This window comes from Rhinopithecus roxellana, chromosome 14 (genome assembly GCF_007565055.1).
Source record: "Rhinopithecus roxellana isolate Shanxi Qingling chromosome 14, ASM756505v1, whole genome shotgun sequence".
Taxonomy (NCBI): Eukaryota; Metazoa; Chordata; class Mammalia; order Primates; family Cercopithecidae; genus Rhinopithecus; species Rhinopithecus roxellana.
In genome coordinates, this window is record NC_044562.1 from 33,541,187 (window position 1) to 33,558,234 (window position 17,048).

Here is a 17,048-nt window from a genome sequence, read left to right on the forward strand (position 1 = left end):
TCATCTTTTGCAATTTGACTTGTTAATTTCTCATGGTATCTATATATTCCTGAGCTTTGCTGACACAGGTCCTGGAAATAAATGAGAAACACGTGCCAAGAACACAAACTTTAAAAAGGGTGATTAAGGGTGGGTGTACTACTTATTTAATAAAACTCAGAATATTAAGGAATGACTAATTCAAGAGTGGCCCAGAAAAAGGAAACATTTGGGAGACCTCTAATCAAAACAGCAATTTATGAGGGTACAATTAAAAATTCCCATCAATTTTTTCAATTCTTACCTGAATGAATAAATTTCATCCAACCCATCTTCACCTTCTAAAGATATCATCACCATTTTCACTATCTCAAGACCTTCTTTTTGCTGTTCGGTAATTCCTTTTAGTGGAAAGGAGGGCCCATGGCCACCCAAGCGAAAGGTGCCATCTCCTCTGTCCCCACTTCCATCTTCCATGCCAAGTGAGAAAGGCAAGCTATTAAAGAAAGATCAACAGTAGTTAGTGTTCTAATGCTGTAACTGTAACTCATCAGCTATGAGAAAATGAGCACATCAGTCAATCTTACCAAGTTTTGAATTTCTCAGCTGTCAAACGACTCTTACCTACCTTAGCCAATATTCTCCCAGTTTCAAGTGACTGAAACCTCTTTGATTTGTAAAAGGGGAAAATCATTGGCTACTACATAACCAAGTAATTGAAAGGGCAGGGTGGCACAAGGCCTTAGAAAGTCCAGACCCAGGGTCTCCATTGTGGCAAGGATTTCCCTCCCTCTCCCTCTATTTTACCTTCATTTGCCTTTATGCTGGCTTCACTCTCTCAGACTGGCCTCTTCCACATTGTAATGGTCTATACATGTCCCCCAAAATCATTATTTTGAAACCTAATCACCAATATGATACCATTAAGACAGAGGCCCTTCAAGAGGTAATGAAATCCTGAGGGTGGGGAACTCATAAATGGAATTAGCGACCTTAAAAAAAATGGTTGGAGAGGCTTTTTGCCATTTTTGCCTTTTATGTCCTTCCACCATGTGAGAACAGTGTTAGCCCTTTTGACATGGGACGACACAGCAACAAGGCACCATCTTGAGAGCAGAGATCTCTCAGCAGATACCAAATCTGTTAGTGCTGTGATCTTGGACTTCCTGGCCTCCAGAACTATGAGAAATAAATTTGTTTTTAAGATGATTTCTCATTTTATTTGCTACACTTAAAACAGGACTTTCTGTTTGCAATTTTTCTTCATATACTTAGCAAACACAGCATGATGTAATTTGCATGTCCCACATTATTTATCAGGTAAAAAGTTTCCACGGAGGAAAGTGTAACACACAGGGTTTGCATCAGGTTACTCCCGTTTCCAAAGCAACAACCAGAAAAGGACAAATGTCATAAAAGCGAAGAGAAAAGAAGTTATCCTGGAAAAAGAAATTACAGTAACAGTTCTGGCTATTCTGCATTAGATCAGAAATAAGCTTCCTCAGTAGTCAGCAGAAGAAACTAAAAACTACGCCAGGCATAGTGGCTCACGCCTGTAATCCAAGCACTTTGGGAGGCCGAGGCAGGTGGATTACTTGAGGTCAGGAGTTCAAGAGCAGCCTGGCCAACATGGTAAAACTCCATCTCTACTAAAAATACAAGTATTACCCGGGCATGGTGGCACACGTCTGAAATCCCAGCTACTAGGGAGGCTGAGACAGGAGAACTGCTTGAGCCTGGGAGGTAGAGGTTGCCGTGGGCCGAGATCACGCCACTGCACTCCAACCTGGGCAACAGAGTGAGACTCCATCTCAAAAACAAACAACAACAACAAAAAAACTAAAATCCGCTGGGTGGGGTAACATGCATCTGTAGTCTCAGCTATACAGAAGGCTCAGGTAGGAGGTTCACTTGAACCCAAGAGTTTTAGGCTACAGTGAGCTATAACTATGCCACTACAGAAGAAGACTTCATCTCTAAAAATAAATAAATTAATCAATTAATTAAAAACAGAACACAGTGCTTTTCTGCGCTGCTGGTATTTTTTTTAGTCCAATTACAACCATCAGTTGTACACGGAATACATCAAACAGTAAAACTATGAACTCTACTTTGTATGCTGGAGGTTTGTAGCACAGGAAGAAAGCATATTACCAAGAAAAAAATACAACCAAATAAAAAGCAGATAGAAGGTTATGCTTTCTCTTCTGCGCACCTTTCTGTATTGCTCATCAAAAAAAATGGGTAGCTCTTTCGAATGACATTCACAGAAATGCAGTATGCTTCTAACATGTAAAGGCATCCTGAGATTATGAAAAGGGACCAGAAGCTGAGCTGGGCTTCTGAAGTACTGAGAAAAACCTCAACTCAATAAGAAGCGTCACTTAAAAGCACTTAATTTCTCTGAAGTACCATCTTAACAAGTACTGGTTTGATGGGTTATTCTGAACTCTTTTTCCAGTCATACAGAAAGGAGATGTCGCTCAGTAGTTTTAAGAGAAGACTACTCATACACGCAAAACAAGTTCTTCATGTCCCCTGGCATTTTATGAAGCCAAAGGCTTACCACTCTAAGCTACAGGATTCTTGGCATAGCTCTCAATTTGAAAAACAAGTATTCCTAGAAGATTAATAATTCAACATCCTATACCACCACTCAATTGTCACCAAAAATAGGACAAGAAAAAATAGTTCCAAATGCAGCAGGAAGGGTTAGTGTAGTGAAAAGAAATTTTTGTTAGGGATATAACACAGAGAAAGTAAATCCTGGAGGGAAAATTCAAGTTACTGTGTGAGGAGGAATTCTCTCCCTAACAAATTGTGAAATACATATTTTTTCCCCTAAAGTTTTATACTCCATCTCTGAATAAACATAAGCAAATCAAATTTTATGTATGTGTCTATATATTTTGGATCTGTAAAGAATTAAATATAAACATGTTATGTATTTAGAATGATTCCCAAGTTGGCATTCCTGTCTACCCTAAAACATCCACTTTCTATAGGACATAGTTCTCTAGAGCTGTTTTAAAAAAAAAAAAAAAATCCATCAATCTGCTAACTGTTTGGGTAAAGCCTTCTAAGCAGGAAGGAGACAAACTGGATATCCTCAAAGGGTTCTTCTAATCCTCAATTCTTTGAGTCTAACAACACTAAACAACGATCTGCCACTAAGCTCAATTCTTCTGGATCACTGACTTTCATCTTTTTGTCACCACCACTCAGAACAGTTCCTAGAACACAGAAAGTAATCAGCAAATGTTTGCTGAGTAGTCAGTCATCTGACAGATTCAGCCTTGGAGCAGAAAGTGAAAATTCCCATAAACCAAGTACTCTATAAAGAGGTCCCATTCACTGCATTAGGAAATCACAGGATTTGTCTACATGCATTATTCTTAGGCTCTTACAAGAATTGCAGGGAGATGTCACATTTCTTCAAGCTATGAATTATAATATCCAGCTGACTTTTGCTGAATCGGCTGCTGAGGTCAGTGAATATTTCAATATGCCTCTTCTCAAACTTCTTTCCTCTAAAACAGAGAGTTACATTAAGAAATCATTCTCCTGAATTATTATTTTTTTTTTTACAAATTCAAATATACTTGGTCACTGGGGACAGAAGCTTAGAAACGGATCTGGATAAAGTTAATAAATGTGATTACATTCTAGTAGTCCAATGAAGTTCTTATTAAATTCATAATCAACCTGATATACTTTATACTTTGAACATCTTGGCCAAAATTTCTGAGTATTATGGAAATACTATGTTTCCGGATTCCTAACTCAAATGTGATGAAAAAATATCCCTTCCCAGGCTCCATACAGGCAGAATGTAAACAAAGAATTATCCCAGCATACTATAACTTCAGCCTTGCTCAGGTTCACTTTCTAAATATCCTGCTCTGATTCCATGCAGATTTTGTGTGGTAAGATTCAGCAGAGGATATATAGAGACTGAGAAATGATTATACAGATTTAGGCCTGGGATTTTAGTGCAAATGATTTTCCTGACAGGCAAGAGGTATGTGTATATGTACATGTACGTCTCCAGAGATACATTTCCAAGGCACAATAATTAAATAATGAATTAGGAAGCAGGCCAGGCATAGAGGTTCATGCCTATAATCCTAATACTCTGGGAGGCCAAGATGGGAGGACTGCTTGAAGCCAGGAGTTTGAGAAAACCTAGGCAAAAGAGTGAGACCATCTCTGCAAAAATAAAAATTCTAAAATTAGCTGGACTTGGTGGCATGCACCTGTAGTCCCAGCTGCTCAGGAGGCTGAGATGCAAGGATCTCCCGAGCCCAAGAGATCAAGCTGAGGTTGCTGTGAGCTATATTGGCACCACTGCACTCTAGCCTGGGTGACAGAACAAGACCCCAACTCCAAAAAAAAAAAACAAACAAAAACAAACAAAAAAAAACAAAAACACCAACATACACACACACAACAAAAAAGGGAATTTGGCCAGAGTTACTATGCACTTAATGACATATGGCTTATACCACTTAGTGTTTTTAAAAATTCCTGGTAATCAGCTTAAATCTAATAGGAAGTAAACTGAAATAAGTCAAACGTTTTACTTCTCCCAGAGAAATACTCACCCAGTATAGCCCTTCCTCTTTTAAAACTCTTATAAAACAGAGAGGCTGGACTGAACCATTCAATTCTATAAAGTTTCTTTTGCCACACAAACATGTTGCTTGATTAACAATGAATCACAAAGTACATTCAATACATTAACCCATACAATTTTTGCAGAAAGATTCACTTCCAGCTCTCTTCCTTGGAACACTTACATTGTTTCATGTTGAATCACATCCATGCTCACAATTAGTGCATCCAGGACTCAGCTAGTTAAGGACAGGGATATCACCAAACAGTCTCTTCATGCCATGAACACGCAACTCTTTCCAATGAAGTCCACTGTGCTGGAAATTGTGGACACTGAACTATGTGATGACTTAAAAGTACATGCCTGAATGCCCTTCTTCTGAAGTTCACTAACATATATTCATACATTCTATATATCCAAGTACATATTCTGCCAAAAACAACCAAGAAATATAAACAAAAGGTAACCTAACACATTGCATTCATTTAACCAAAAATTACGTCATTTAGTAGTAACTAGAATCCATTTTTGGTGGTCACAGTTCATTTTTAAATATGAAGCAAACTATAATGTAGCATTTGCAAGTCACTCCTAACACAATTAGCACTTCCCAGTGATCAGGAATAGCACTACTAATTGATTAGAAAAAGAACAAGAGTGATCCCTTAAAATTAGGGGACCTGTGGAGTAAACTGGAAATCTCACTTTGGGTATCAATCTGATTTCTGGCACAAAAACATCTTCCACCCAGAAAAAAAGTAGAGAACACTGGGAGGATGCTCTTTTAAAAATATCTTTTATCCACCTCCAAACATTTCTAACGAGCCCCCCTAAAACCCTCTGCATATAGTCAATGCTCACATGTACTCCCTAGGATCTTCCCTCTTCCTATGCCTCCCAACCTCTCAATATCATCACCCATGCAGAGAATAGGGAAGTGAGTGGAGGGCTGGGAACCCAGGCACCGTTTTAAACTGATTAATTTCACATTAAACCCTATTAACACATTACCTCCCCCTCCTCAGAGCAAAATATACCCATATACTCATAGCTGAAACTCTGGGGGTGTCTCATCAAACTGCTTTACGATTCCCGGAATAAAGGAAATTTCTTAAAGTCTTCTCTGGCAGAAAAAGGATACAGTCAGCCTGTTGAGAACCTGGTTGGATTTTGCTTTCAATGTCCTCCAGCAAATCAAAATCTGGTAGCATCAGATGTCTGTGCACTGTGATGTTCTGATACTGATCCCCACCAGAAAGGGGATTGTCAGTGCCATCCGTACCAAACAGGACTAAAGCAATCTCATCCTTGTTCTCAGCAAACACCTAGAAAAAAACGTCAGATGGCAGAAAATTATATTAGAACCACCTGGAAGCAATAAAATACCTAACCTTCAGGGAGCAGGAAAACCAGACTTCCCTATGGCAGATCCCTGGGGTCGTAAAGTATTGGGAGGGATGAAACATGAGACTTACGGACAATGACAATTCTTAGGTTCTAAACAGATTTTTTTCATCGACTGTAAGTCTAACCCTTCATTTCAGCAGAAGTTGGGGTGTGGAAATAGGAGGGTGGTTAAGTGCTCTTGATGACTTCCAGCCAAATCAAACTCTAATTCTCAATTAGAGAACCAATCATGAATAATTTGGAAAGATTTTAGTATGTCTTTATAGAATGTCTAAGGTTTACATTTTCCAGAGGTTTAAAAAAAAAAATGCAGGATAGCCTGCATCCCAGCAATTTCACTGGCAGGCATATACAGTATACCCTAGAAAAATTATGTACAGATAGGAAGTTTACACTTCTGCACCGTTTATAATGGGGCAAAAACTGGAAGCAAACTATCAATAAACAGGAGAATGCAAAAATACATTGCAGAATATTTATACAACAAAATACCATACTCCAATAAAAATGAATAAATTTGTGCAACACATATCAACATGAAAAGATCTAAAAAAAAGTTGATAAAAGATATGCTACAGAATTACATGTACCATATAAAACCATTTACATACACTTTTGACAGCTTTATACAATACTAAGTACTTATGAGTATATACTCATGTCCAAGTGTAAAATATACATGGTACTAACTACCAAAATCCTGAGAAAAGGAGAAGAGAAAAGAAGGATTAGCAAGGGCCTTCAAGTTTATCTGTAACACTTTACTTAAAAAAAAAAAAAAATCCAACAAATGTGGTAAAACATTAAGATTTATAGCATAAGACAATGGAAAAATTGGTTACCTGTATACTCTCTGCATTTGCCTCTTTTATGAAATACTTCATAATAAAATATAAAAACCAAAAATAGTATCTGATACAAAAGACAGGCCTGTCCCCATCTAATTATTAACACAGGCCTTTTTACATTGATGGGGAAGAGTGCTGTATGAATAGATAATTGAATTGTCATTTTTCATTTTTGTAGGGTCTGTTTAATCATTTAGTCTGTAAATAACACAATTACAATTCCCAGTTGTACATGGAGTAAAGGTGTCTGCTGCTGGATTCAAACATGTCTAGCATTATGGCTGAGCAGGTATCTGCCGCCTAGACAAGCATCCATCTTAAGGCAAGGGAATCTTGCCCTAGAGAAAATCTCTGTCATGGGAGGGGAGAAAATTCAGAATGCAGTAAGGGACTAGCACTAAGCTCCTGATTCTGACTTCCTGATTCTTTCTCCTTAAAACAGAAACAAACAAAAAAACACCTATACTCTTGTTACTGGGGTGTGAGTCGGCAGTTATCCAGAGAAACTGCGGAGTGGCGACTCTGCAGTAATCTCGGTTCTTGGTCTTCTCGAAGTAAAGAATTCAAACGACAGACACAGGCAAGATTTAAAGCAGGAGGAAAAATTTATTTTTAGCAAAGTCAGAGTTTACTGGAGAAAGCAGAGTACGCTTGGAAGAGAACCAAGAGGGCGACATAAAAAATCAAGCGCGCTGCGCCCTTCTTTGTTTAGTTTTTAGACAGCCCCGCCCCCCCGGCGCCATCTTTTCCCGAGCTTCCAGTTTCCTTTGTTCCTCCCTTGAGCGAGCCGAATTAATCAACGCATGCGCACTAGCCCTGCTTAGGAGTGGGCGGCACGCTTAGTGTGTTTACTAGTCATGCGCATGCTCAGTAGAGGGAACTCGCCCTTTTTGATCGAGCGCCCCCACAGGAAGCTTTTATACTGGTTAAATTTCACCATCTTGCTCTTTTACTGCGCATGCTCGAAGCCTTAGGGATTATGGCTTGCTAACTCCAGGTGTTTGTCCGTTGTTAAAATACTTGGCGCCAATCATGGCTACTTATTACCTTAGACTGATATTTTATGCCCGCCTGTCTTCCCCTCAATGAGAACCTGACAGCTTTGGGGCGCCTCCCTTGCCCTGCTCATCACTTCAGAGGGACAGATTTCTAATTGCCTAACCATGGTTTCACAAATGCCCAACATTCTCGGAGGCCCTCTCTCCTGCCCTGCTCATGTCTACCTACCTTCTCTAACAGCATACTAGGGCACTGCCACGCTACCTGAATTCCACCAACACAACTATAACCAATAACAGGGTTAGAGCACCTTCCTTGACACAACACCTCAAGGACTCCAGGTCATCAAGATTTTTAAAAATCTGGAATGACAGTTGGGACGTACTAGTGCCAAACGGAAGTGGAAACACACAGAAGAACAGAAGTGTCCAGGAGGAGCAGCAGTAGATAGTGAAAGAAGCAGAAACTCATGGACTTAGCAAAAGTGGCAGTCATACCAAGTAGAAGGGGCAGAAATAAAAATAGCTGATACTTACATAGTGTTTACAAAATTCCAAGCACTGTTCTAAGCACTTTATCTACATTGATTCTTTTATTCCTCAAAACAACCCTATGTGACAAGTATTATTATTCTCATGTTACAAATGGGACACTGAGGCACTGTAATAGCTAACCTCCAAGACAGCCACCATTCGTTCTTTCTCTCCCTGTATCTGCAGGGTACTCTTTAAGAAAGGGAGTCTAATTCTCCTCCCTTAAATGTGACCTAGCCGTAGTGTCTTGTTTGACTAATAAAAAACAAACGACTGCCGGGCGCGGTGGCTCAAGCCTGTAATCCCAGCACTTTGGGAGGCCGAGACGGGTGGATCACGAGGTCAGGAGATCGAGACCATCCTGGCTAACACGGTGAAACCCCGTTTCTACTAAAAAATACAAAAAACTAGCCGGGCGAGATGGCGGGCACTTGTAGTCCCAGCTACTCGGGAGGCTGAGGCAGGAGAATGGCGTAAACCCGGGAGGCGGAGCTTGCAGTGAGCTGAGATCCGGCCACTGCACTCCAGCCCGGGCCACAGAGCAAGACTCCGTCTCAAAAAAAACAAAAAAAAACAAAAAAAAAACGACTTTCTGAGGTTTTTAAAAATAGGTCATAAGAAGCCACATAGGCAGGGTCTCATAGAACGGATACTCCTTAGAACCAGCTGCTTCATGTGATCATTCAAACTATACAGAAACCACATGTAGAGGTTCTAATGGACAGCCCCAACTGAGCTCACAGCCACTAGAAAGCATCGTCTTCCAGCCATGTGAGTGAGTCATTTTGGACATCTCATCCAGTTGGGCCTTTGGATGACTCCAGCCCCAGATGCCATCTGATTGCAACTGCGTAAGGGGCCTCAATAGAGAATCACCCAACTGAGCAACCCAATCATCCCACAGAACCATGAATGATGATTTTTTAAAATGTGAGACACTATATTTTGGGGTAGTTTATTACACAGCAAAAGATAACTAGTCACAAAGAAGTTGAAGGACTTGTTCAAGTTCAGGTTAGTAAATAACATGGCAGAGCAAGGATTCAAACCCAAGTCATCTGTCTCTAGGGACTGTGCTTTTAAACATTACTTTTTACTGTCTCTTCTTTCTGATAAAAACTGTAATAGTGAAGGGGCCAAAATGAGGGAAGAAAAAATATCAGACTGTAGTGGGAGGTGAACTTGTATGTGAGTACACATAAGGAAACTCCCCAGATTCCCCCAAACAGAGGGCTGGACACCATAAGGAGGCTGGTATCTTGCGTTAGTAAGGCAGAGGCAACAAGCAGTTGAAATATGGGTTACAAGCTCAGTGTCAATCTGAAACTTACCTGTCGCTGGACAAACATGGTTATCACCTTCTTTGCTTGTTCAAATGGGGATTCTACACCAGGAATGGAGTTACTCATGGTAAAGCCCACATCCATACACAGCACAACAGCTGCCTGAAAACAAAGTTCCAAAGAGTGTTTGAGAAAAGAAGTCATGAGAAAAGACTGTCAGAATGTCCCTTGCTTATTGTATTCACGAACCTGTATCACTATTTAGGAAAGATGTGAGAAAGGGATATGTTCTACATAAGAATGTTTGTAAGACATATACATTTTCACTACAGAAAACCCTTAAATAATCCTGGTACTTTTTAAAAGCTACAGAAGTTTCTACCCTGAGAGCAACATGCTCCAGATAGCTGCCACTCCTTTGGCCTGAGCCCCAGAATAAATCCATGATGAGTAGATATGACGCCAACCTGCAGGCCAGAGTTAAACCCAGTTATGCCCAGTATGCATCAGACAAACTGAGGCTGATCTGTAGACCTACAAACATGAGAACAGATGTTTTCATTGTAAGTCACTGATTTGGAGCATAATTTGCTATGAAGCATTTTTGTTACAAGTAACTGCTAGAATCTAGATTTATGCTAAGAGGTAGACCCTGACAATTTGAGTCAGTCTGTAAACCCATGATCTAAAATAAAGACACCAAATCTATTCTGGTAAAGGACACAGACAGACAACAAATAATACCAGAACAAGGTTCCATGATAGAAGTATGCACTGGGCACTGAGACACACAAGAGGAGCATCCACTCAAGACTGGTGGAGGGGATTACCAGAGCGGTAAGGGGGCAGAAAAGGCTTCCTGAATGTGGACTTCCTTCGGTGAGTCTTAATGAGGAGGAGTCAATCATGTGAACAAGGAAGTTACAGACAGAGGGAATCACATAAGCTAAGGCACAAACCACTACATAGCAATCACGTATGTAGGAGACTAAGAAAACAAGAGAAACATAAACTAAATGCAATACATGTAAAGTTATTTATACCTGGCTTCCAAAGTTTACCTGAATACAAGCTGGAAGAGACCTGGACTGATGGCAACTCACAATTTCAGTATGAGTTATAAAATCAATCAACAATGTGAAATGTTTTCTGCACCACATTCCCTGCACCTATCTTACTTCATCGCCTAAATACGTTGGTCTGTATCAACAGTGTAGTGAATTCGAAAAGAGAAAAGAAGGGTTTTCCGGTGAAAAAAGATAATAGCAATCGGGAGACCTGGGATCTAGTCCCACCTCTCCTATCCATTAGTTCTGAGTCCTTGGGAATGTCACTTAATCTCACTGTTAACAATACTAAAACGTAGGGAACTGTTGGACTAGATGAGGTTTAAGGTCCTTTCTGGAGTTAACATTCCTTGACTCTCACTGATAGTCCCAGCAGTGCTTTGTACTGATCAAACAAACTGTGAGCAGTTCTGGGCTAACATCTTACCAGGAAAATTAATTACAAATGAACATGAAACGAGAAGGTTAGGGAAGAATCTGAAGAATATATGATGTAAAGAACAGTAGGAAAAAACTAGATATTTAAGCCAGATGAGAAGATTAAAGGAAACATAATAGTCTTCCTCCCCATCTTTTCCCCCTTTTTTTTTTTTTTTTTTTTTGAGACGGAGTCTTGCTCTGCCACCCAGGCTGGAGTGCAGTGGCCAGCTCTCAGCTCACTGCAAGCTCCGCCTCCCGGGTTCACGCCATTCTCCTGTCTCAGCCTCCCGAGTAGCTGGGACTACAGGCGCCCACCATCTCGCCCGGCTAGTTTTTTGTATTTTTTAGTAGAGACGGGGTTTCACCGTATTAGCCAGGATGGTCTCGATCTCCTGACCTCGTGATCCGCCCGTCTCGGCCTCCCAAAGTGCTGGGATTACAGGCTTGAGCCACTGCGCCCGGCCTTTTTTCCCTTTTTTTTTGAGACATGGTCTGTCACCCAGGCTGGAGTCCAGTGGCGTGATCATGGCTCACTGCTGCCTCCATCTCCAGGGCTCAAGCGATCCTGTTACCTCAGCCTTCCAAATAGCTGGGACCACAGTTTCACCCCACCATGCCCAGCTAATTCTTAAATTTTTCTTTTTTGTAGAGATGGGGTCTCACTGTGTTGCCCAGGCTGGTCTCGAATTCCTCGGCTTAAGCAATCCTCCCACCTCCGCCTCCCAAAGTGCTAGGATTATAGGCATGGGCCACCGTGTCTGGCCTCCCCCAAGATATTTGACAGCTGTTGTATAAAAGGATTGGTCTGCAAGAAAAACAACAGGATCAACAGATGGAAGTTACAGGGAAATTGGTGAAACTCCATACACGGGATAAAAAATAACATTTAGAAGTGATCAATAAAGAAATTATTCTTTTTTTTTTTTTTTTTTGAGAAGGAGTCTCACTCTGTCACCCAGGCTGGAGTGCAGTGGCCAGATCTCAGCTCACTGCAAACTCCGCCTCCCGGGTTTACGCCATTCTCCTGCCTCAGCCTCCCGAGTAGCTGGGACTACAGGCGCCCGCCACCTCGCCCGGCTAGTTTTTTGTATTTTTTTAGTAGAGACGGGGTTTCACCGTGTTAGCCAGGATGGTCTCGATCTCCTGACCTCGTGATCCGCCCGCCTCGGCCTCCCAAAGTGCTGGGATTACAGGCTTGAGCCACCGCGCCCGGCCAGAAATTACTCTTTTTTAAGTGACCTCTTAACCCTAGAAATGTTTTAAAAACCCGAATGAATTTCTATCAGGAAAGTTATAGATGATTTCTAAATGTTGTTGTATCTCAGGCAACATATGAAAAAGAAAGATTATTTTTCACTAGTTTACAAACAACACAATGCACTCATATTAAGAGATTTCTGAAGTAAAAATAGATAATTTGAAAAAAAAAAGGTGCTAATAAACCACAAAATTCCTTTGAGAACAGTAAAATGTACATCCCAGTTTCAATGCCTGGGGCATAATAACCTAAAAAAACTTGAGTCACAAAATATGCTGTTGCACTTATTTGATACACATCCAGAAAAGCTACTTTTAAACCAGAAAACTCTATAGCAGACTAAAGCACTTTGTCATGAATTAGGTATGCAGAAAATGCCATCAAAGGTTTTCAAATATGGAACTTCTTGTCTGGAAGCAGAATGGTCTATATATCCGAGTTCCTATCTGGCAGCAGTAAGAAAACTGAGAAAGAGAAACTGGGCAGCATAGCAACTCTTCATTTCTATACCAAAGCAATACAGGCTGTTAGAATTTTACTTCCAGTCCATCTGCCACAAACAGCTCCTCCACTAGAGCTACAAAGTTTTCAGGAGCTGAAGGAGGAGGAACAAAGGAGGTGAGTGGCATTATTAAAAGCTCATGATCGTTTTAATCAACATTTCTCAATGACGAGTGCTCAAACTCGTTTCTTGTTTATCTGTAGGGAATGAATTCATTAATCTCTGGAACCACATCTCCCTCTAGTGACCCTTCAGAGACAACTACCACTCTTTTATGTTGAAAAAAAAAATCACTTTAAAATTCATTGTAATTTCTGTTATTGATCTGGGACACCAACGGTCATAGATTTCTAGCAACACAGGGGTTCTCCAGGGCCCTGAAACCAGACTGCTTCGATTCAAATCCGGATTTCACCACTAAAAGCCCACAGTTCTTTATTCCTCGATTTTCCCACTTGCAAAATGGGGGTAGTTTTCACTTCAAGGGGTTGTGAAGATTAAATGAGATAGGAATAAAAGGTTTACATCCGTCCCTCACAGAGTAGGCTTTCAATAAATGCGGGATATTACGTTATTATAAAGGTAATAATACGACACTTTGCATTTTAAGTTATTTTAGTCACTGATAGTCCCCCTCTTAAGTTTTACAACAAGCCCTGTGGGATAGTTGCTTTATCACAGCTAATTTTCATTCTCATAGAGATCTTAAGAACCCAGGGTCAGAAGTAATAGAGGAAGTGGGGTTAAGGAGTGGAATGGGATAAAGGGAGAGAGAGGGGGAGGCGGGTGGGGAGGGAGGTGAGACAAAGAGCAGATAGAGAGGGAGAAAAGGGATGGGATGGGTGGGTAGTGTAAGAGGTGGAGTCAGTGAGGCTCAAATTCAGGTCTTGGAACCCCAAATCCCCAGTTTTTCTCATAGCGCATCCCTCGGTCCCGGCCCTCCTGACTGAGCCCACCACCATGATCTTCTCTTGCCCCATTCTTTGGCATGGCCGTGATCCCACGATTCTCGCTTCCGAACCACCCTCTCCGGATCCCCCCGCAAGGGTAAGGCCCAAGCCCACGGCTTTCTTTATACCTTATTCCCCGACCGCACCATGTTGCCGGTCCTCAGGCGCTTTGGTCGCTTCTTCCGGGCGGGAACCTGCCGTCTCCCAACTCGCTTCCGGTGGACTAGCGGCAGATAGCGGGAAGAGCCGCTTCGCTTCCTGCTAGGCCTGAAAGGGGCGGGGAAACCGTGCCCCGCAGCTCTGAGCATGCGCAGATTCCCGCCGAGCTTGCGCAGACTCCCCCCGAGCTTGCGCAGATTCCCGCCGAGTATGCGCAGATTCCCGCCGAGCATGCGCAGATTCCCGCCGAGTATGCGCAGATTCCCGCCGAGCATGCGCAGATTCCCTCCATTCCGCCCTATTCGGGAGCGTGTGGTCCTTGAGCCTTTTGAAACGCTAGTACGACAAATTTACTTAACGATTCGCTTGATCACTTAAAGATTCACTTCCCTTTTCTCTCATTGAGAAAAACACCTACGTCATTTTGTGTCAGAGCTGTGGAGTTAGATTTTCTTTTCTTTTTTCTACTTTTTAAAAAAATCTTTTTTCCTTTTTTTAATTTCATTTTTTCATTTATTTTTTTAACTTTTGATTTTTTGTTCTCTTATCATTTGTGGGTTTTTTTCTACTTTTTTTTTTTGTCTTTTTTTTTTTTTTTTCCTTTTTGTGGAGAACGGGGTCTCGCTGTATTACCCAGGCAGGTCTCGAACTCCTGGGCTCAAGCTATCCTCCCGCCTCTGCCTCCCTGAGAGCTGGGATTACAGGCGTGAGCCACCGCGCCCGGCCTTTTTCTACTTTTTATTTTATTTTTGGTTATTTTGGAGTTACATTTTCTTGAGTATGAATGCAGAAAAGTTTCTTCTAAAATGTGTGATAATGAAACACTTCACCGATGTGATAAACTTAGAACCAACTGGGGAAGAAGCTAGGACTTCCCCAGGAGCACAAAAGTAAAAAGTAAATTCTTCCAGAGAAAATGGGATGCACAAACGCCTGGAGGCATGAAACGTTATCTAAGGCTCTCTCAGTAGTTAGCAGTGGCTGCAGCTTGAAAGGGAGGAGTCGAGGTTTCATTTAGGAGACAAGTCTAGGGAGATATTATAGAAATAGCAGCCGTCATCACAGTGCTTTACTTGACTACGAGCCCTCTGTCCAGCCCGCAGCCCCTACCCATTTGAGGGAGGCAGGCCCAAGCAGTATCTTGCATAGAAATGAGTGCTTTCTGTACCAAATGACACCCGGTTGACAGGTGGCTGGACGAAGGGTCTGGCAACCTGCAGTGTCTGCAAACCTCTGCCCAAATTGAGAAAATCAAGTCCAATCAATATTCTCTCCTGCTTGAAAATTGTTTCTGGGAAAACCAAGAATCGAAGCTGAAAAGATGTGGAGAATCTATGAGCCAAAATTATAAATATATTGAAACCTCTAGAATGTAGAGTCAGACATTTTCAGACGTGCACATAGAGATCCGGCTCTTCCAGCTTTTGATTCAAACTCAAGGAGTTATTTAAAAGCTGAAATAATTATTTTGAATAATACTTTTAAGGAACAGCAGTGCCCTGGCCGCTCAGCTTTACGCGGGCTGCGGCCGGCAGGCAGGCAGGCAGGCACAGACACTCGCCCTTCCCTGCGGGTAAGATTCCTGAGAGAAAGATCAGCTCAGCAGAAGGGGCGGTAAAGATCTGCGACGCTGTCAGCTAAATCTGCTCCAGCAAAAGGGGAAAGGAAGCCCAACGAAGGCAGCAGGACAGCATAAATTTTCAGACAAGCAAACAAGGGAAAATGGGAGCAAAGGGCAAACAGGCCAAGTGGCTAACAGGGAAATAAAAGATTTCCCTGTGGAAAACGGTGAAACTAAAACAAGGAGAATTCAGCCTCTGGAGAAGCAGGACAGAAAGAAGCCGAATCTGATTGGTATCACATACCATATCTTATCAGTGGTCCTTGTCTCCCTTCTTGTACAATCCAGAGCTAGAGAGAGAGAGAAAAAGAAAGAGACAGGGTCTCACCCCGCCCAGGCTGGAGTCCAATAGCACAGTCGTAGCTCACTGCAGCCTAGAACCCCTGGACTCAAGCGATTCACTTACTTCAGTCTCCCAAGTAACTGGGACCACAGGTGTGTGCCGCCAAGCCCAGCTAATTTTTGTGGGGTTTTTTGTGTGTGTGGAGGTGGGGACTTCCTATGTTGCCCAGCCTGGTCTTGAACTCCTGGGATCAAGCCATCCTCCCACCTCAGCCCCCCAAAGTGCTGGGATTACAGGTGTGAGCGACTGCACTTGGCCTCAGAGAAATATTTTTATCAACTATTTTGATAAGGAATATTTTTATCGACTATTTTTAAATGCAAGTTTTTTAGTAGCCCTAGAAAGTTTTTTTTTTTGAAAAGGAGTTTCACTCTTGTTGCCCAAGCTGGAGTGCAGAGGTTCGAATTCTGCTTACCGCAACCTCTGCCTCCTGGGTTCAAGTGATTCTCCTGCCTCAGCCTCACAAGTAGCTGGGATTACAGACATGCGCCACCATGCCCGACTAATTTTGTATTTTTAGTAAAAATGGGGTTTCTCCATGTTGGTCAGGCTGGTCTCAAACTCCCGACCTCAGGTGATCTGCCCACCTCGACCTCCCAAAGTGCTGGGATTACAGGCGTGAGCCACTGCGCCCGGCTGAAACATTTTTAAGAAGGAGGGAATCCCACCTACTTCATCCCATTTTTAAAGTGTAGCTTTTAAAAGGTGAAATAATTCACTTGTTTGTTGTTTGGTACAACCAGCAAACAGTGGAATAGTGAATAATGGGAGGCTTTCACTGTCTTGGAAGTCAGTTTAACATTCCCTAGAGAGAGAGTATTTTATTTCCTATAGTACAAAGCCTACTAAATGGCAATATAGAACCACAGTCATGCATTTAATGTGTCTTAAAAAATTTTTAATAACTTCTATTTTCATGGTTGTTTAGAATTGTTTCCTGAAGAAAACCATTCCTTGATCACGTTACTATCCATGTCAAAATTGGGTGCACTCTGTAACATCTTTGGTTATGCTAGTTCAATTTTCCTGATAATTTTGTTAATGTGCTGTGAAATACTGAAAAT

General features: G+C 41.7%; 1 protein-coding gene across 1 annotated transcript in view; it reads right to left on the reverse strand.

Annotated features, from left to right (window-relative positions):
• Positions 1–14,166, reverse strand: part of XRCC5 (X-ray repair cross complementing 5) — a 98,805-nt gene extending 84,639 nt beyond the window's left edge. The window contains exons 1-6 of the mRNA XM_010362320.2: positions 13,990–14,166; positions 9,713–9,826; positions 5,736–5,919; positions 4,779–4,827; positions 3,387–3,509; positions 284–475 (exon numbers count right to left, since the gene is read on the reverse strand). Coding sequence (XP_010360622.1) covers positions 284–475; positions 3,387–3,509; positions 4,779–4,827; positions 5,736–5,919; positions 9,713–9,826; positions 13,990–14,010 — 683 coding nt within the window. The 5' untranslated portion in view covers positions 14,011–14,166. The remainder of the gene's footprint in view (positions 1–283; positions 476–3,386; positions 3,510–4,778; positions 4,828–5,735; positions 5,920–9,712; positions 9,827–13,989) is intronic.
• Between the last annotated feature and the right edge of the window lie 2,882 nt (positions 14,167–17,048).